General features: G+C 41.9%; 2 protein-coding genes and 1 long non-coding RNA gene across 4 annotated transcripts; 2 read left to right on the top strand and 1 right to left on the bottom strand.

Annotated features, from left to right (window-relative positions):
• The first annotated feature begins 11 nt into the window (after positions 1–11).
• On the top strand, positions 12–1,749 carry LOC133165205 (uncharacterized). The gene is made up of 2 exons (XR_009717515.1): positions 12–149; positions 1,611–1,749. It is a non-coding gene; the product is annotated as an uncharacterized LOC133165205 (long non-coding RNA).
• LOC133165119 (nuclear receptor ROR-beta-like) lies at positions 1,007–12,435 on the bottom strand. Its single transcript, XM_061294561.1, has 10 exons — positions 12,044–12,435; positions 8,224–8,309; positions 7,997–8,138; positions 6,680–7,198; positions 5,728–5,849; positions 5,440–5,572; positions 4,911–5,018; positions 4,333–4,443; positions 3,457–3,566; positions 1,007–3,370 (listed from the first exon to the last, which is right to left on the bottom strand). Exons 1-10 carry the CDS (start codon positions 12,048–12,050, stop codon positions 3,209–3,211), a joined length of 1,500 nt encoding a protein of 499 aa, XP_061150545.1. The 5' UTR covers positions 12,051–12,435; the 3' UTR covers positions 1,007–3,208.
• Positions 8,134–20,294, top strand: gpr35b (G-protein coupled receptor 35 b). Of its 2 annotated transcripts, XM_061294640.1 has the most exons (5): positions 8,134–8,338; positions 12,913–12,943; positions 13,393–13,473; positions 14,781–19,132; positions 19,275–20,294. In XM_061294640.1, the coding sequence occupies exons 4-5, from the start codon at positions 19,115–19,117 to the stop codon at positions 20,142–20,144; spliced, it is 888 nt and encodes a 295-aa protein (XP_061150624.1). In that variant the 5' UTR covers positions 8,134–8,338; positions 12,913–12,943; positions 13,393–13,473; positions 14,781–19,114; the 3' UTR covers positions 20,145–20,294. The 2 variants fall into 2 exon arrangements, with proteins under 2 accessions (XP_061150624.1, XP_061150625.1); XM_061294641.1 differs by lacking the exons at positions 12,913–12,943; positions 13,393–13,473.
• The last annotated feature ends 180 nt before the right edge of the window (positions 20,295–20,474 follow it).

Raw genomic sequence — 20,474 nt, 5'->3', positions numbered from 1 at the left:
CTGCAAGCAGTGAGCAAGCGAGTACCACGTCTTCAAAATTTGGACGCCTGATGTGGAAAAAAACTTCCTTGGCGACCACAGCTTCCTGGCTCCGGCTTGTGGGAGGCTCCAGGACCGTCGAAGTGGGTCAACTGCTGACGCCTGCTCAAGTGAGTATTGCAAATTTGCAATCATCTAATAATTATTTTTATTTGAACAGTATAAAATTTGGTCGGATAATTTCCCGAGCACGATAATTATGTAAAACTTTGAACTGGCTGCGTGCGTACATGGAAGCAACTTGCTATCGACTACGGTAAAAGTTAGCAATGTGCAGTGACCTTAAAATACGAAATAATTAAACTTTGAAATGTATTTGTTCGTTCAAGGACCAAATTCTATTTTCCTCTCCAGTTCCGTTACAGCGCAAACAAATTTGTGACATTAAACCTGTTGCGCATTCAGAATTAGAGGTCAAATTAAGTTAACACGTAATTAAGTCAATTTTAAATTTAAAATGACTCTCGAAAGCCAACTATCTTTTTGAGAGAAACTATAATGCTGTATAAAAGTCTCACAGCAAGTCACCAAACCAAAAATGTTGCCTATAGTAAACAATATACAGAAATTACGTCTCACTTCATCCATAAATTTACTTTGTATAATGTATCAAATGTACCGTATAATTCTTGAAAAATGTAAACCCCAAAAACAAATTACCAGCAATTTCTATATAAATGTAACTTGTTGCTTATTCTGTCCACCAGAGGGCGCATTGACATAACATTTGATTTCTGTAAAACTGTACTTTAAGACAATTAATATACCATAACTTGTTCATTTAATTGTTTTGCCTGTAACTATGTATATCGCTGGCACCAAAAGAAAAAGCATTATGACGTGCATAAATTATAATTGTAGGACAAATGAAGTAAAATGGGATTATTTGCATGGTTCGTTTGATTATTTCTCATAGTTCAATGGTTGGAAATCACATAAATTTTAAATCACAATGACTTGACAAACATTTCTACAGAAGAAACCATTTATTACATTCTTAAAACCACGTATAATGTATCCCAACGGACAACAATATATATTGAGCTGTGCGACTCACTTAGTCTTGAGCCAGTATTATAACGTCTTGTACATGTTTTTCTTACACGGAAACAAAAGGGAAACAATAGTCTTCATTGAACGTTCCAAATCATTTGCCAATTAAAGAAAAAAGTAATGGAAACAAGGAAAGAAAGTGGACAAAAGACAAATCAGTGAACATCACAGCAAAAAAGAAAAAAAAAAACCCCATTAAATTAAAAAATGAAATTTCTTTTTAAACAGATTTGTTTGCAAATGCTCATCAATTTAAAGTTGTAATATTAGGACAAACGGGAAGAAATCCAAAGAGTTTGTGAGCAACATTGACAAAAATAGAACTGAGGTCCACAGTGATTATGGTTGTGGGGTGCAAAGGCGTGAGGAGTACAAGGCTGGTCATAAAAGTGACAAGAGATCACAGCTAGCTCCCTGAGTGACAGGCGGCAAACCCAAAAATTTCACAGCACCCCGAGTAAGACATGTTCACCTCAGTGCTAAAACACCTTCCACTAGTTGACTTTTTTTTTGTTCAGGTGAAACTTTGAGGGGACCAGAGAATCAAAAAGATCAACAAGAAAGTCTTACTGGCTCTGAGGCCCAACTCAGGGGGGCAGCTGGTAACTCTGTCTGGTGTCCAGTAAGAAACCAGGGACTGTAAGTGCTTTTTTTTTTTTTAAATTATTTATTCAAACAAGAGGAGAAGAGGAACTGCAATACTACAAATAATACACCAGCAAGGTGGTGGTGTTATGATACAAAATTGTGGACCACCTGAACAAGTGCGACTACATGAGTGATTGAAATAGACTACACCTGACTGCTGGTTCGAAAGACCTGTTGGGGTGCATCTCCTCTTCTGAAGTTCTTTTCCTTTAGAGTCTATTTGTCCTTCTCCTCTAGCGTGATGTGGTCATCAGCATCAGAGCTCAATGCCAAACAAAGGCAATTTGTTTCCTCTCCATCACTGTTTGTTTGCATCTATACAACAAGTGTCTGTTCACCCGTTTAGTGGGTTTGCTGTCATGGGGGGGGGGGGGGGGGGGGGGGATAAAGTGAAGGAGGGCTTGTCATGAAAACCTGAGCGTACTATATATAGAGGAAAATAGTCCAGAGTCCAAATCTCAGCTTTCTTTGTGTACGTCTCACTTTTTCCTCTCCCTTTCGTTCGCAACTAATCTCACACGCTCTTAACACTCTCCCCGTCTCGCATCTATTTACATTCTTATTTAAAATATTTGTATATAAATGTGTATATAAATTAAAGATCGTTTTATCTTGCCCTGTCGCTAAGTGGCATTTGCAAGGGAAGGGGGATGTGTGGGACTGAGGTTTCTCAAGAGCCGACTCAAGGCAGCACCGAACACGGGCGAAATGTTGTGAGAGAAGCGGCTCAAGGAGGTGAAGTTATGTGCTGTCTATTTTTTATTTATTTTTTATTTTATTTTTTAGAAAATGAATTGTGAACTTGGTCCCTAAGTATCAGTACATGGTGCTTTTGTATGAATAAGCACACATACCATCCATCCATGTATTTCTGTACCGCTTGTCCCCTCGGGGGTCGCGGGCACGCTGGAGCTTATCCCAGCCGTTATCGGGCAGTAAGCGGGGGACACCCTGAACTGGTTGCCAGCCAATCGCAGGGCACACGGGGACGAACAACCATCCGCACTCACACCTACGGGCAATTTGGAGTGCTCAATCGGCCTACCGTGAGAAGTGCGTGTATAAAATAAAACTAAGTGTGACAGGGTTATACATTCACCGTTGAGTGGTTGCTTGTGCACCGGTGCTTGTCGATGAGGTACATTCAAGACAGGTTGGGGCGACCCGCAGCGGATCCGACAAGTTGCACAAGTTTTCAGACAATGTCTCGTGGATCTGCTTGTTGGTGCTGCTACAAAACGCAGAGGAGCATGAGGGTGCGCGGTCTGTAGTGTAAGGTGCTGTGCCTGCTCGGAAAAGTGGAGGGCTACTTTGGAATCGCGGGTAGACGGAGTATTAAAAGTCCTGGATTGTCTTCTAACTGCTGGTTGTTGAACATCAACATATTTCTCCCTACTTTCTCTCCTTTTCCTTTCCTTGAAAAGGCATTCCCTCCATCTCTTTGTCAGTCGTCGGTCTTTCTGTCAGTCTAGCTGTTGGTGGAGTCGGGCAAGGACATGTCGGTTCCGAACACCTCCCGGTACAGCGGGGGGAAACTGTATGCGGTCTCTGGATGGACCAAACGGAAAAACTCCAGTTTGTCAATGTGGAGGTTACAAATAGACTTCATGATGGGTAGTTTGGACAGCATCTGTTGAAAATGGAAAAAAAAGATTCGGTGAGCATTTTTCCTCTTGACGTAAACATTTGCCGCCTCCTTTTTTTTTTTTTTTTTACCTTGTCCAGTTTCTCCTCAGAAGCACTCTTAAGAAGACTGTGGTGCAGAGCCAAGTAAACTTGTTCTTGAAGCTTCTGAACCTTTTGGCCATCCATCAGCCAGGGTCGATCTGGCAAAATCACAATATTGGCACGGTAAGTGAAAGTTTCATGATGTCATCTTTTGCCGAGTAAGTGTTTACTGAGTCAGCAAGTCTGTTGATTGAATACAATAATCGGGGGGGGACAGGGTCAAAGGCCTACTGTGAATAGCAAAACGTTATCGACTCCCCTTTTTAAAATGTTTATAGTAATTGTCTTGACCTTATTTGGATCTGTATGCCTATTTTAGGAATCTCAGCTACATTTGACATCATTTGCATGGGTAAATGATTCACAAAATTAGCTGGAAAATAAAGCAAGTCTAAATAATAAATCAATTTTATTTTTAAAAAAAGGTTACAATTATTGACAACCCCTTGTCTAGACTGTACAGTGGTGCCTTGAGATACAAGAAGTCAAATGGCCAATTTGAGGTCAAATGAAAATATAATACATTAAATGTGTTGTTTCTGGGGATGCTAGAAAGGATCGCATTTTCGTTCACTTCAACAGGGAAATATGATTTGAGATCACTTTTGATCTTGCATCCCAAAATTTAATACTGCCACATCCAAACTAACAGCCCAGGCTAAACTTAGGTCCTCCTTGACACGTAAACTTGACTCTGAGTCAAGATGAACCTATTCAGACATGACTTTGACAACATTTTGTATTTGTATTGTTTCAGAATAAGCATAAATTGATAGGTGACAGCAACGAGCTACTGATATGTTCCACAGAGAAATGATTTTAATATTAATGGCACACCATATAATAAAGAAGAGAAATAGTCACCAGGGGAGAGAAGAACAGCCGCACTAAACAAAGCTATCTCTTCATCAGACAGCTGGAGGCGACAAAGTCCTTTTCCCAATTCAAATACTGCACTCACCAGGTCATCACAACCTGAATAAACACACAAGTCATTGCATTACTTAATGATGTGTCAGACGGACAATTTAAGTTTGGAAGAAGACATCCAGTTTCGAATCATACCACTAATCATAGCTTCTTTTTCTAACAATGACGTCCAGCCCATTCTATTTTTTCCATATGCAATAACGAGTCATACCACATTTCACCACAAGAGGCAGTGTTGAATTACTTCATATCCTTGATTTCTACATGAGTAAGCTGTGTCCATTCTATCAACATATAGCATTCTTCTGTATTTTAATTCTTGCCCTTAACCCTTAATAATGTTTCTAGTATGTACACTGAGGTTGCATTCGCTACTGTTATATCTTGATGTTGGGATTTCGGATTAATTAAAACCTCCATAGAAACACACTCAGATAACAACATTTGGATTTACAATTAATTCCTTGAAATGATATTACAAGCATAGGGTGTGTTGATCTCAAAGTGCTCACCAAGTGCTTTGAAGAACTGATGCGAGGCAAATTTTCCATTGAAGAAAATGGTGCTGTTGTTGACATTAAAAGCCCGGCACATACGAATCAGCAGGACCTCCAGGCATCCTGAAAGGGTAGCCATAGCGGCAAAGATATGGAGAAAAGCCCGAGGGAGGGAGACGGAAGGGCCCGAAAATGCTCCAACACGAACACAAACACAAATGTAAATTTTGATTCAGATTAATATACATCATATATGTGACAATTTGAACCATTTAAACATATATTCACAAATGTATGTTTTAAAAAGTTCAATTTACAGAAAGTAAATTATATTGTCATATACATGTTTTCTTTTCCATATATTATGAATATGTATGAAAGAATGTTACAAATTTCCCAAAAGTTTTCCTCCCCATTGTCAAATGAAGGAAGAGAAGGTTGGAGACAAAGAACAAGAAGGAACTCAAGTTAGCAAGTTTTCAATTGTTGTTTACTTGGACACAACTCCATTTCTAAAAATACCCATTGCGGATTGTACACTGACCTGCTTTCAGCAAAATAATCTGGTCATTCTGGCAAAGGTCCATAAATCCAGCAATGCGTTTGGCAAACTCCACCACATACTGGATGGCATTTGTGATGTGGTGTGCACACTGCTGCCACATCCACTCAGCTGACTGATAAACGAGAAAAAAAAAAGCACATTAGAGTGATTTCATCAAACAAATGTTATTATGGAACACCACTTTAACCATTGCTCCTGAGCTGTTATTGTAATCTCACATGACATAAGCAAAGGCATAGAGATAACACTTGGTGAGATAATATGTACCTTGTTCTGAAAAGCAAGCGTTTCCTCGAGTGTGTATTGTCCCCAGGTGAATCTCTTCATGTCCTCGGCGCTGTACTGACACGTATCCATGTGAGACTTGACGATACATTGAGTGATTCGCTCTGGAAGACAAATCCATAAAAAGCATAGAACATTACTTAAAGGGTCATCTTTTGTGAATGTGATTTTGTTGCCCTGTCCAAAGATCTTAGTGCGACCTTGCATCACCTGTTAGTGGTTATAATCTGCTTTATCTAGTATCTTAGTCCTTCAGTTATATATTTATATATTTTCTCTCAACAGGCAGGTGGGTAATTTAGTGTACCGTATTTTCCGCTCTATAAGGCGCACCTAAAAACCTCAAATTTTCTCAAAAACCGACAGTGCGCCTTATAATGGCCCGTGGGCCAAATGTATGTATATATCTTATATATGTATGCACAAATTTTAAAATGGGCCATTCATTGAAGATGCGCCTTATAATCCGGTGCGCCTTATAGTGCGGAAAATACGGTACCTTGTGTTTTATGTGTGAAAGCTTCATTGTTCAGTTTATCTTAAGTGTTTTCAATATGACTTTTGTAAAAAGTAAAAAAAAAAAAAAGGATCAACCTGGTTAGATAAAAGACTGAATAAAATAAATACAATACAAATGCCTCTCTGACAGTAACAATTCAGACTGAGCATTATTATTTTTGAAACATATCCAATAGTACACTGTGTACTCTGGGCATAGTATACGTTTGCAATAAGTTCCATTTGACTATTTCTTGGCTTGGAGTACATTGACTTGGCATCAAACCAACAATTTAAACCACACTATACGTCAAACTACTTTGGTTGCAATGTCCTACACATAGGTAAGCTATTTAGGTCGGCACATAAAAACGTCTTCAGCAGATTGATTTGAAAAGATTGATGTAGGGTGAGGATCAAGTTTGTCACAACTCACCGAGGTCTGTTACCGAGCAATCATCAGGCAACTGGTCCAGCAGTGCGTGCGTGTCCCCAAGCAGCGAATGCGTGTGCATCAGCTGAATGCCGTTGCTGTCCGAGCCGTCCATCGTCTGCTGCGGCGAATTCTGATTGGACAGCGATGATGACGAGGAAGAAGCGGACGATGAGTTGGAGGTGTTTCCCGTGCTGGTTCCGCCACTCCCGCCCAGTAGCTCCAAGCTGCAGTACTCGCTGGCCTCCTCGGGGGTCAGCGGTAGGTCAAAGAGGTCGGGGAGTGCTGCGATGTCATCCAGGTCGCTGAGGGTGGAGCTAGAGCCCCCCGTGCTGTAGGAACGGCTCAAACCTCCCTCGCCGTCCTCTCCGCCGCCGCCACATGCGCCGTCCTCCCGGGGTAAGGAGAGCTTAGTGGAGACCCCATCTCCGGAGCCCACACACTCCTGGGATTTCTGATGCTTCTGCACCTCAGCGTACAGGCTGTCACGCTGCTTTTTGGACATGCGACCAAACTTCACCGCTGTTGAGAGGAAGTTATTTTTAGATTGAGATTGTCACTTGGATTATGAGAGAGCTAAATGGCACCTCACACTAGAGTAGTACAGAGCGTGTTGCAATGTGTCACAACCAGGAGAAGAAAAAAAAAAAGATGCAGTTCAGAAAGTGAGTGATGATGTGAAAAAAAAAGCCATAGTTATGTATGTGTGAATAAATTTTCCCATTAAAAACCATTTCTCAGTCTTGTTTTTGTTGTTTTGCGGTGTCACAAAAACCAAAATAGCCACCTCAAAGTCACTTCTGAGTTAGTTTGCTTCTTTTCTCTGCTTTTTGCTCAGAAACCTATGCTTTTGGTTTTAATAAATACCGTATTTTCCGGGCTATAAGGCGCACCTAAAAACCTAAAATTTTCTCAAAAGCCGACAGTACGCCTTATAGTCCAGTGCGCCTTATATATGGACCAAATTCCTAAATTTAAACTGGCCCGAAGCATTGTGTCATGATATCAATCATAAGTGGCCCACTGAAGACTATGAATCATGAATCAAAAAGACTATGGATCATCATTTTGTGATTATAAAGTAATTTGTTGCGTCTGAAGTTGAAATAAAAAAGATAAACTGGAGAATGATTTGATTTGGATTAAAAATCTGACATGATGCATTAAGGGTGCGCCTTATAGTCCGGTGCGCCTTATATAAGGACAAAGTTTTAAAATGGGCCATTCGTTGAAGGTGCGCCTTATAGTCCGGTGCGTCTTATAGTCCGGAAAATACGGTACTGAGTATTAAACGGAAAAAAAATTGAAAGTTGCGTTTACCATCTCGACTCATGCCCAAAGCCAGACACTTTTGTAGGCGACAGTGCTGGCAGCGGTTGCGGTTCGTTCGATCGATCAAACAGTTCCTCTGGCGTGAGCAAGAGTACATGGCGTTGTTTTGTTGGCTGCGACGGAAAAAACCCTAAAAGACACGCAAACACACCCATTTGACACGTGCGCATTTAAGATACAACAAGTACATTGACGCATCTTGTGTTCCTTCTTACCTTGCAGCCTTCACAGGTGATGACCCCATAGTGGATCCCCGAGGACTTGTCCCCGCAGATTTTACAGGGGATGACCTCGATTTGAGCTGCAGGACCAGAACCAAAAACGGAGCAGGTCAGAACAAAACTGTCTTACATTTATAAAACTGACTTGACAATGCAACGGAAACAACAGGCCGTTTATTTATTTCAAGATTGCTGCCAATACTGAAATACTTGGCACGGTTAGCCAAACACGCTAGCACCTGGCTTCTGTTAGCACGCCTTACTTTGTGAATAACACTTTTTGAGTTTCGCTTGAACAAAAAGCATTTTATGTGCTCAGATAAGCAGCTTTTCTATTGTTTTATGATTGTGAACTTTGCCTAGCTTTTGGCTCAGATCATCTGTCTTGTTCTCGTCAGTTATAAATCTTGAGCAAAATAAAATCCATTGTATCTTCGGTTGACCTAGAAACGGCGAGCTGTGGCCTCGCTCGTCGCACTTGGGCAGCTGTAATTCTCAGTTCTCTAAATGAAGTGGCCAACATATCCAAAGTGTCGTGTTTTTGTCTGCGACCTTAAAAGAACGCGTAACTTTTAATACAACATTTTATATTATAAAAAGAAGAAGAGTAATAAAAAAAGGAAGCTTAAAGCCTCAACGAGTTTGCACACAGAAATACTAAAGCCAAGTTCCCTTCAGCTCTGTTTGTCTGCACCCTGCACGAGGCCCCCGTGAAGGACCAGATTGCACAAACAGATAAGGGGATCACCCGAGCGTTGCACACTGAGATGAACAAAAGAGTCTTTCTGTCTCGTCAGAGGAAAAACAATATCATCAACGATTTGGCTCGCTCTGTTTTTCCAAATCTCACGGTTGGAACGTTTTGTGTGATGCACATTTATCGAGTAATGTCTACTAAAGCACTTATTGGACTTTCCAAGACAGTCTTCCACCACGTATACATGATTGCTAAAATACTGTACTCCAAACTGATGGGGGCAGCTGCAGGCATGCAATGGAAAAATCTCCCGGCCTCCTCCTTCTCCCTTGCTCTCCTCCCCGCCTCCATCTCTCGATTATATAACTCCCCGTCTGTGAGCATTCCTCGCAACACTCATTCAGCCGGCTCATCTAGCAACACATCGACGACCCGCCCTCGCTGGATTCTCTTTGTCGTATTGGCTGGTGGGTGACGGCGGGCCGCTTGCTATTGGCTGAGCCGAACATCTCTTGGCCGCTGTAACCTGTCAGCCCATGTGGACATTTTGTCCCACTGACACACTTTCCCATTGCAAGGGGAGGAGGAGGGGGGAAGGGGGGGGGGGGGGGGAGCAAGAACATCTCCGTGCTCCACAGACCATTTTGAAGGTGGAGCTCAACAAAAAAAAAATCTCTTCTTAAGGCCAAGAGCTTGCATCAGAAAAATACTGTTGCATAACAGTCAAATGTGATATTCCAAAGTGATAACAATGACACTGGAAAAACCGCAATTACCAGTTACGTCCTGAAAGACATAAGAAACCATATCAAGTTTCGTTAGTGACACATTTAATACTATCCAGCCAATATGCGAGTACAGTACAGATAAAGTAGCAACCCGAATGCCAACTATTTGCTTTGACGGTGAACTTTGGTCTATTCTTATCCAGTGCTAAGTGCCGGAAATACAGTACAGATGTCCATACAGCCACACGCCCTCAACGTTGCCTCCTCTCATGCATGTCTCTAATCTCTTGACCAAAGATGGTATTGCAGTATATGCTAACTGCGGAACTTCAACGTCCGCTTGTACAGCAGGGAAATGGCACGATAAAATATGGAAAAAAACAATCAAATCCCAGAGTAAAGCGTAAAAAATTTTTTGTAGGAATGCGGGACAAACTCCCTGTAATTGCACAACAAGTTGCCGTGTGCCAATGTGTGAAACAGGCACCCCGTGTCAGTGTGTCAGCAACGTGTCTCCCGAGTGAAAAATGAACTCTGACCTTCCCCATCCATATGCACGACGGCCACATGTTAACTAATGTGAGTACTTGGACAGCCAGTTTTGAGACAAGTTGTACTAGTTACCGTGCCACGATATCACGAGCGCACCCTTTGGCAATACTTGGTGGAAGCCAGCGCTCTGCAGTTTTTTTTTTTAATGAGCTCATTTCAAATTGAATGTTAATCATACCAATGTGTTGTAATCCTCTGCCTGTTTACACTATCCATCCACATTGAGCCAAAAATGCGTTGTTGTGACTTACTCACTACTAATTGGGAGGGAAGACAGCATGGGGTTTTATCCAATGGCTTTCAGCAAGGCTGTTTGCATCATGTCTCACAGCAGGCTACGAGCACATGCAGTCATATTGCAACAACCGTCACACTACCACTTGTATTACATCAAGCCATGTTGCATAGCACTTAAGTACAGTACAAGTTCGGTTTTTCCGTTAGGTGCAGATCGAGTGACTAACCAACATTTTCAGTGCTGTGTTCTAATTAAGTCTCTCGTTTGTTTACCAAAAACGGGAACATTCCATCACCAGCTTCTTGCTCCGCTCAAAAATAACTATCGTACAGTATACAGTAATGCCATGCTATTTGTGGGGGACCGAGCCCTCCAACATACTTCCTTGACACCGATTCCTATTAAAACTGGGCTTTGGTGGCATCTTGTGGCTTTTTAGGGTGTTTCAAGAAATGCACAATGTAAAGTTTTAGCAGGGAATAAGTTCCATAGGATAAGAATCACTGCATTTACGATATCAGAATTCTATTTTAATGATCTACATTTGGGAAGAAACTAGGATTGCTAAATAAAGTAATGTCAACTATTCTAAACATTCCGTGGTTGTTACAGACGGATGGAATGGGGCGGATGTTAATCATATGCTGCGCCGTTGAGGTCTGCTCCGGGTCAAGTTCAAGTTCATTCCGCTGTTGAGGAGTCAAGTTGAAGTGCAAGGGCAAGTGTCAGTGTGCTTTTTTTGCACATGGCCTGCCTGCAGCCAGGCAGTCAGTCAGTCAGGCAGGCGGGCGCTTCCCTCAGCTGCACCCCCTCCCTCTGCTGCGCATGCTGTGTAACGTTGGGTGACATAACTAGGTCAGTGGAACAGCCAGCTCCCTCGCCCTCTGTACAATCACGCAGCCGGCCATGCTGGCACAGCTATGCCACAATCGACACCACAATCAGCCTGATAAAATGACAATAAATATTTCAACATTTAATTACATTTTGGAGAAAAAACATTTTTTTGGTATATTTTTTTAGTCTTTACGTCGCTCCAAACATATAACACTTGTTAAATGAGTTAAATGATGACCTAAAAATCAATATTATATTTTAGGATGAAAGGAATGAAAATATAGCATAACCAACATCTCGATTACATAATTGTAGTTTTGGTTAATAACAATCTCGTCTCACACCCCCTCCCTTTCTGCTATTGCATAACACAAACATGGATCCCAAACCAAAAATGCACAGATGGTCTCCCGAGTAATATATGTCATATTTATTACAATTACTCCAGTTTTAGATTCATTATAGTCAATCAGAAATTACACCTATGCAATTGGTCAACTAATCAGCATATTTAAAAAAAAATAGTTTTGATTCATTTATTGGAACCCCCCCAGACCGCAAGTAAATTTCAAAAGTAAGCACAGGACAGCACTGCAGTCCTCAGCCGTAATCCAGTCATGGGGGGGATTTAATGCGCATTTAGTGGCAAAACAGGCGCACTCCGAGGGTCTGTCTGTGCGCGCACATGTGCTCTTTTCTCACGGTAAAAACGCACCGCCAAGTTTACTGCAAACATATACGCTTTAACTTGAATGCACTTACCTCTCATTTTGACGTCTTCTTCTTAACCGGTCGTGCAGAAGGAAGCTCGGCTACATTTGGCTGCGCTGCAGGTGACTGCCAGAAAGAAGTGCCCGTGGAAATAATAATGTCGTAACGAGGAGAGGAATATAATTGGAATTAAAAAAACAAAAACTCAAGTGTCCTCTATCGCTCGGTGAAGTCCGATTGAAATAAAAGAGTGACTAAAGTCGCTTTAGATTGCATCCTAAACGCCCTTGTGTTTGGCGATTATAGTCCCCACGGTGGTCCACACAGTCAGCGCCTTCCTCTCAGTCTACCCTGCTAACCGACTTTCTCCAAGCGTGGACTCTCTCACATGATCTCACCACCACAAACTCCTCGAGCAGCAACGGCGGGGGCGCGCGCGAGCGGGGACGAGCTTAAGGTGGCAGTAGTGGTTGTTGCCGTGGGGGCGCGCGCAAGGCGACCTGTCGCGTCAAAGCGAAAACATGATTTCATAAGTGCGCTCTACTGTTATTTAATTTACCGCGGAGTTAATCCTGGTTTAGGTTGCGAGGCATTTGTGCATCTATTGGGAATATTAGTATTTTAGTTCGGGCAGGCCAGAACCAGAGGTGGGTAAAGTAGCCAAGAATTGTATTGAAATAAAAGTAGACAACGCTCACTTTGGAATATGTCTCAAATCAAAAGCAGCCCTCCGAATAATTATTTAAGAGTAAGCAAACATTGAATACTCTAAATACCTGTTGATAGTGGCAGTTCTACATTGAAGAGATGATTAATTATGTAATCTTATTTAATTTGATAATTGAATTAACCCACTTTTATCTGTGATTCTGACATTTTTTTCTATTATTTATAATCCCAATTTACGTTTCTATCTTCAGGACTGTGGATTATTATTTCCATATTTGGAGGGTGAGTGTATCTCTTATAGTACTATAAATGAAAACTACACAAAATCAATAACCTATGTACACCACACTGACAATATCAATCCAAACCAATCAATACCTATAGCATCTTAATAAATTGTGCACTTGTATTACAGCCGCAACAAAGGCAAACTTCCAACTATGTCTAACAATTCAACAATTTGATTTCAGCAGCATTACACAAATGAATTCTATTAGCAAAGGAAGGTCAAGTAATTGCTCGCAGAATTTCAATGTATTCTCTATGGGCAAGTTTCTGAGTTTACACCCAATGACCTTATGGAGTTTAGTTCCTGTTTTGTTTCATTTCTGTATGTGTCATGATGTTTTCAATTAATGGCACACTGAAGCATTTTTGCGCAACACTTGTCAAGCACATATGGGTGGTGTAGCCCTGCCAGCAAAACAGATCATTTTTTCTTCTCCCCCTAGTGCAATCAAGCACATTGAATCCTGATGGAATGCTCTTCTAAACATGCCCCTAAGACAGTCAACCCCCGTGGTGATGAGGAGGTGGGCAATGATGTAGTTGTGGAAGGGGGGTCGTGGTGTGTGTGTGTCTGTGTAAGGGAGTTTATGATGCAATATTTTAGCAGCAGTGTTATGAAACAGCATGAAAGCAGAGATTACTCAAACTAGGTTAGTAGAACAGCGGCAGTCATTTTGCTCTCTCGCTCTCTCTCTCTGCCGCACACACACATAATGACACATTCATGGCAGCAGGCACACACACATTCCCTTTTTAGTTATCCTTTTTAACCTTCCACTCCACATTTAATTTGTCAAATATTTTCCTACTCCAATATGTGTGCACATCACTGCCGCTCAAACCCATGCTGCATTGAACCGTTGGTTGTTTTCCCCTTCCTCTCGCCGTGCGCTTACACCTCCTCTGTTAAGCCCCTCTGTTCTATGTCTCCCTTGACAACAGCAGTGACACTTTGACCTTAGCGCTTATGTAACCGCTGTGCAGATTGGTTAGACAGCAGGGGAAGGAGAGAGCGCGAAGGGGGTGAGAGGTGTGTGTGTGTGTTGGGCTTCAGTAAGGCAGACATTTTGTTGCCTGATGAGAAAGTAAGGTGGAACAAGAGACAAGAAATTAGATTTGCTTAGTTGGAATATTTTTTGGAGGGTGCCAGCAGCTGCATAACATAATAGCAGCAGAGGACAGAGGATGAATGAGGTTTTGACATCTTAAGTCTGACAACAAACAAAACAAAAAAATCAAATTTTAATGTTGTTGTGGAGGCACTTTCAAATCTACAGGCCACAGTTCAGTAAAATTTATGCTGCAGCTGCTTTTAGTCAATCTCTTGTTAGTCACTTAAATGTCACTTAAAAACGGAGTCAAATTCCTTGTTTGGCATGCACAAACTTGGCCAATAAAGATGCAAAAATATCACAATTATTTTGTAAACATATCAGGTTTGAAATGGTACTGACAATCTATCACTGTGTTGTAAATACTACGAAACTCATTTGAAAATAGATCATTAGAATATCACCCCAATCATTTAGTTAATGGTACTACAAACACATCCAGTCTTGTTTTTTTGCCGGAGGTGTTTCACTTCAAATTAAAGCTGGTGCAGTCTTGTGACTTGCAGAATTGAATTGAAAAGTCACATCAAAGCGTCTTTGTGGGGGATAATGGTTGGACTGTAACCGATTGGCTGCACATGATGTCAACTGGTGGCTGATTTCTTTGCTTTCGTCACGTCAACTCTACATTCCAGTCTGGCTTCTCCCACGCTGCGTCTATGCACAAATCTATTGAAGATTAAATTCATATTTCGTCTTTTGTTTTGGCTTTTCTGAAGGTGCTGTTGAAGCCGCCCCTTCCTTCCCCTCCTTGCCTACAGCCAGTTTTGGTCTTTACTGCGTCACTAGGTCAGTGTGTCAATTCCCTCCTGCCACTTACCACACCCATGTTTGATTTTTTTTCTTTTTTTTTTTTTAATCACTTTTGTAAGGCACTCCAACTCCACATTCATAGCACACATCATCTCTTCTTCACATTTTTTTTTGTTAACTCCTTTACAGCTTTTGTGTTTGATAAAGCCTGGATTGTATAAATAGAATTGGAGTTCAAGCGCAGGTCAATAAGTACAGATTATCTCATTGAGCAAATACACCCCCACCCTGAATAAGATGAACCGCTGAGAGAACAGCAAACATACAAAGTATATTTTTATATTATCCTTGACCTCAGTATGGTTTGTTTCAGATGCTTCTCCATTTTGATTTGGACTATCATAAGGGAAGATGCATTTTTGTTGCGTAGGCGAAGCTAGCTAACTGTACGGCACGATTACCAATGTGCATGAAAGCGATTACCATAATTTTCAGACTATAAATCGCGTTTTTTTTTCATAGTTTGGGTGGGGGGGGGCGACTTATACTCAGGAGCAACTTATATACATATATATGTTTTTTTTCTCTTTTTTGGTCATTTTATGGCTGGTGCGACTTATACTCCGGTGCGACTTATAGTCCGAAAATTACGGTAAATTCTCTCATTGAAAGAGTGACTCATAGCAGGTAATGTGCATCACTACGCTCCCTTTAAGCCACGTCCCCATAATATAAAACGGTGAAAAACTGTCATTTCACAGCTGAGTAATTCTCAGCCACTTCACACATCTCCAAACAATGTCTGAATTCCCTTTCGAGAGCCCTCAATGAACATTTAGTGTCGCTAGCTGTTTAAATGTAGCGCACTTGTTCTAAATCCTTCCTCCTCGCCACAATCGTTTTGTTCCGTGCATTATGATTCACACGTTTACATTTCCACAATTTGCCCAGACTTGTCTCAACAAACACAGTCATCAACATACTTCTTCTTCTGTCACCCGGTTCATCTCTTGTTTTGTTCCTTTTCCACTCCCACATGCTCTTGAATAGCAGGACTGTGGCCCGTGTTGACACAGTCACGGTACCGATCCTCTAAATGAGGTGATACTTTACACAAAAACCAGAGATTCTTGAGCGATTAGCCACGCCTACATATTCATAATGGGCGTTTGCGAGGTCAAGTTGTTTTGCTTGTGTGTACGCAAGCGCCGATGCAAATATACGCCATGCAAATAGCTGCGTAAAGGGAGGTTTCCATGGCAACCTCACTGTTTTCATCCCTGGTGCGATTCAACGTGCTTTGCTACGTGACCCAGTTACTACACCCTGCAGCGAGTGGATTCTCATCCGCGCTGTTGTAAGATTTGTTTGTATTTTGTAACCAAGGCCGGCAAGTGTCGTGAGGTGGAAACAACAAGTCCAGTATTTTGCAAATTTCCCCCAAGGAAATACTTTCAACTTCCTCCATGTTTCGCCCAGTGACCTACATCCTTTGGAGCTTTTCTGCCCCGTCCATAGTATTCTACTGGGCAATCAAACAATACTTATCACATTTCTTTTATCCGCCCTCGTACGCTCTGACCCGCTCCGTCATTTTCATTTCCTTCAGAGCCAGAGTTGTATGTTTGTTTTAGCCTCTGCAGCCCCACATGATCTAATCATGGAAGACTGGAAGCGCCGGATGAGTCTTTTGAAACGATGACTCTCGCATGAATCACCCGCATAAACGTCCTTATACGTTTGATTTTCATTCCTACTTGTGTTTTGTCAGGTTAATCGCATTCACCACCCACAAGCTTTATTCGTCATTGGAGCAATTTTGCATGCTACAGCCCAGATTTGGTGTTAATCAACACAGAAACACTGCATTTGAGAATCAGGCATGGGTGAGATTTAATCACGTCAGTTTCTGTGCAACAGTCCAGATGACTCATAGCGGCGCAGCCCTTCGCAGAGACATCTAGTGTCTGCACTTGAGATAGCACAGGACGGCCTTATGTAATAGTTGGAGTTTGCTCTAGATGGTGCATATTGTATGACTCGCAGCCCTTTTTGATCCGAGGACCGCATAACAGGTCGCAGGCTGTTATGCGGCTGAAAACTAGATGGATGCAATACATAACATCTTTGTTTTGGTTTTTCTGCTTTTGTGTAATGAAAACGATATACAGTAGAGTTTCAAAATAGAATATACTTCCTACTACCTCAAAGCCAACCTTTGAGCCTAAGAAAGGTATAAAAGATGTGATTGTTACATAACCGTTGTTATTATTTTTATTGCTGACTCGTCTAAGTGGACGACTCAAACATGGCTTCGTCGAGTGGACGCTTGCTGATGGAAATAAGACAGAAAGAATGGTCTCTGCGGAAAGTCTGCATTGCGTCACAACGGGAAAAAGGGAGCGAGGGGTAGTCGGGGGCTCTGGGAGTGGACCGATGGGTGTGTCTTCACTGACCTAGTTACAGCAATAGAACCCCCCCTGCCCCCCTTACACTCTCAATCCACCATCCCTGCCTGACTTTGTGACGTGTAAAGGGCGATTTCAAACAGTACAGACAGCCAGGAATGGAAGTCCGAGGGGGGGGGCAAAATGAGGCTGGCGGACGGATGCAACACAATTAAGGTCGACTGAGACAAGCAGACAATATACAAGATTTGCACAGAGATGGGAAATATCTTTGCACAAACAGGAAGAACCTCCAGGGGCTTTCAGCAAATTAATAACAACAGGCTGCATTGGTAATATTAAACCCCCACACATCCTGTGGAATATTAGATTCCCCCCCCGCCCTTCATTTGGGGGGAAATCACATCTTTGCCACGTAAAGCAGCTTTAATAAAATCAGAAATGCTATAACTGCACAAATACAGGCTATGATTACTCATAAACATGATCTAATCTCATATTTCCTGTGCTGCTTAGAGCAAAGCTTGAATTTCACGGCCATTGCGGCGTAGACTATGCGATGTCCACGGGGGTTAAGTAAGCGGAATGAACGACAGACTTGACTTGACGGTATATTTAACCCCTGGCTCCTCATTGTTTGACTAACTTTTTGACCCTTCTGCCTTCAAGCTCATGTAGAAGAAGTGCAGACAGAGGACTGAAGGGTCAAGTTGTAAAATTTCCTGACACACATATCAGTTTACAAATTAAGGGCAACTCATTCCTGCAAAACGTTCTGCTCGCTCATCTGTTTTTGTCTGATGAATTCTGAACTATTCCGTCTTGCCTGCCAAAGACCTTTCCCCATGATATTTTTCTCCAGTCTCCAAATTTCCACCCTGACAATTCTTTCTGGCTTCAACTCACTAGCCAAGCAATCTTTTCCTTCCTTTGCAAAACAACACGCTTTTTCATGTCGATGAAAAGCTTTTATAGCACAAACCCGTGACTGCTCTTTTAGTACCACTTGTCCTTTGTTTTCAGTTGTCATCGCTCACTAACCCAGTAACAGTAACTTTTTTTTTGAGCTACTTAAAAAGCTTTTCTTTATCCGTGGCTTCAGGCTAAAATCAGCTTGACTTTACAGGTACATCAATCAATCCATTTTCTAGTCCACTTGTCCTCATTTGGATCATGGATGAGATGGAGTGTTCCCAAGATGACTTTTGCCGAGAGGTTATATCGGTCAGCTGTAAACATCCTGAATCTACGTCCTGTTTCTACGTATCATATTTTCCCCCAAACAATACATAAATCCGACAATATTTTGCTTGGCATAGCCTGTAAGATCCATCTTGTCAGTGACTAAACCACAATGAAAAGCGACACATGCTTAAGGCAGACATGCACGCTCGCAATTTGTGTTGACGCAATTCCAGAGGAAAATATTCATTCTGAATTCATCACTTGTTATTTTCCTTCCCCCGTGAAAAGAACCGAGTGCTGACCCAGTTCTCCTCACAATCTATCTTTTCAGAAGGAATGATATGCCCCAAGTGAATTTTTCTTTCTTTCTCGACTTAGCGCTTGACAATACATCTAGCTAGCTAACTGCACATTGCAACTGCTTGGAGCTCCTAATGTCTTTGAATGGCAATGCACTCCTTGTATTGACATAAATATCAAATTGGCGAGATGCCTGGCCTTAAATGCCCTTGTTGACTACTAACAAAGAATGTCTCAACACATGAGAGATGTTCAAAGATAGCAGTGTGTAGTTGCGGTCTGCACTTAGTGGCCAATGCATGCCATCTTCCTTTTCGACATTCAGAGAAGAATACGGAAATGAAGTTAGTGTGGCAGATCTTCACACGACACATCTTTGAGGTGTAGACTGGTGCGACTGCATTAAAATGAATTCAGCTAATTTGGTAAGGCTAATTTTTGATTGATTGAACATTTCATGTTAGCATTTAGACACTATTCTACTAAAGTAGTGTCTTACTCAAGATTCATTTTGGTCACCTTATTTATGCGATCAAAATGTGACTTATCTATTTCATTGTTTTACAGACAAGCATGTGCAACGTGGCCAATGCTAGCTGTAAAGTGCACAGCTTTCTTGGCTTGTCTTACAGTCTGGTGTTTGTCGCGGGCTTTTTTGTCAATACTGTGGCCTTGCATGCTTTTATCATGCGACGACACGCCTGGACAGACACCCACGTCTACATGTTCAACTTGGTCATCGCCGACTCGGCCTTGATCATCTGCATTCCCGTTCGGATCTATCATTCCTTCTTCTGCCTGGACAAGACTCTGCTGTGCACCTTTCTCATTTTCATCCGTTTCATCAACATGTACTCGAGTATCCTGACCACGACGGCCATCAGTGCCCACCGCTACTTTGCTGTCAGGTTCCCTTTGCGAGTGAGGTCCTGGAGAAGGAAGAAGGAGACGGCCTTTGCCGTGTGCTTGCTCATTTGGATAACTCTGCTGGCGATCGCCGCTGTATTCCGAGAGGACAATTATCCTCGCAAACTGTGGACGTGCTTTGAAAGGTGCAAAGATCAACCTTTACATTTTGAATTTACCGCCATTTTGCTGTGTCTGGGCTTCCTCGTTCCTCTTTTGATTGTAGCGTTTTGCTCAAGTCAGATGATCAGTATTATGTTAAAGGCAGGTGGCGAGTCATCGCCGTTGCAAAGAAGCATCATTGGCATAGTAACAGCAAACCTGGTGGTGTTCATCGTCTGCTACACGCCGCTCCATGTTGGCTTTTTTGCAAACCATTTCTATCGTCCACCTGCAAACTGGACATCGGTTTACCTCCCTGAACATGCATATTTACGTGTTGCTGAGTGGATTTCCTCCACAAACTGCTGCCTAGATTCAGTTAGCTATTATTTCTTATTTAAAACGTTGTACCCATCTGTCAGTGTGTGAAGGAGAGTTGACATTGGACAAAAACTGCATATAATGTAAAGTATGGTCAAAAATCAATGTGCCTTTAAAACGCTTAAAACATTTATATTTTGCATGAGGGCATTCTTGTCATTTTACTTCTAAAGCAACCAGATTAAATGTTTTATTTTACTCACTCTCTCTTGGGTTTGTGGTTAAACTACGCATAAATGCATCTTATCACAAAGGATTTTCTTCTCCTCCCTCTTTAGAGTCAATGCATTGGCCCCTAAGGGAAATTGTGTCTTGACATTTCTAAAGTAAGGCGTAATGTGGCCAGACAGCATCGATCGCCCTCTTGTGGTGAGTAAA

The sequence above is a fragment of the Syngnathus typhle genome, linkage group LG13, assembly GCF_033458585.1.
Source record: "Syngnathus typhle isolate RoL2023-S1 ecotype Sweden linkage group LG13, RoL_Styp_1.0, whole genome shotgun sequence".
Lineage (NCBI taxonomy): Eukaryota > Metazoa > Chordata > Actinopteri > Syngnathiformes > Syngnathidae > Syngnathus > Syngnathus typhle.
The sequence above is the reverse complement of the archived record's forward strand: the minus strand, read 5'-3'. Positions and strand labels throughout refer to the sequence as shown.

What these genes read in the sequence shown, in the direction of transcription:
- LOC133165119 (XM_061294561.1), bottom strand. An exon ending in CGCTTGCTTTTCAGAACAAG is followed by an intron (nt 5,573 to 5,727) that starts GTACATATTATC and finishes CTCGTTTATCAG; the next exon opens with TCAGCTGAGTGGATGTGGCA. An exon ending in TCAGTTCTTCAAAGCACTTG is followed by an intron (nt 4,444 to 4,910) that starts GTGAGCACTTTG and finishes GTGTTTATTCAG; the next exon opens with GTTGTGATGACCTGGTGAGT.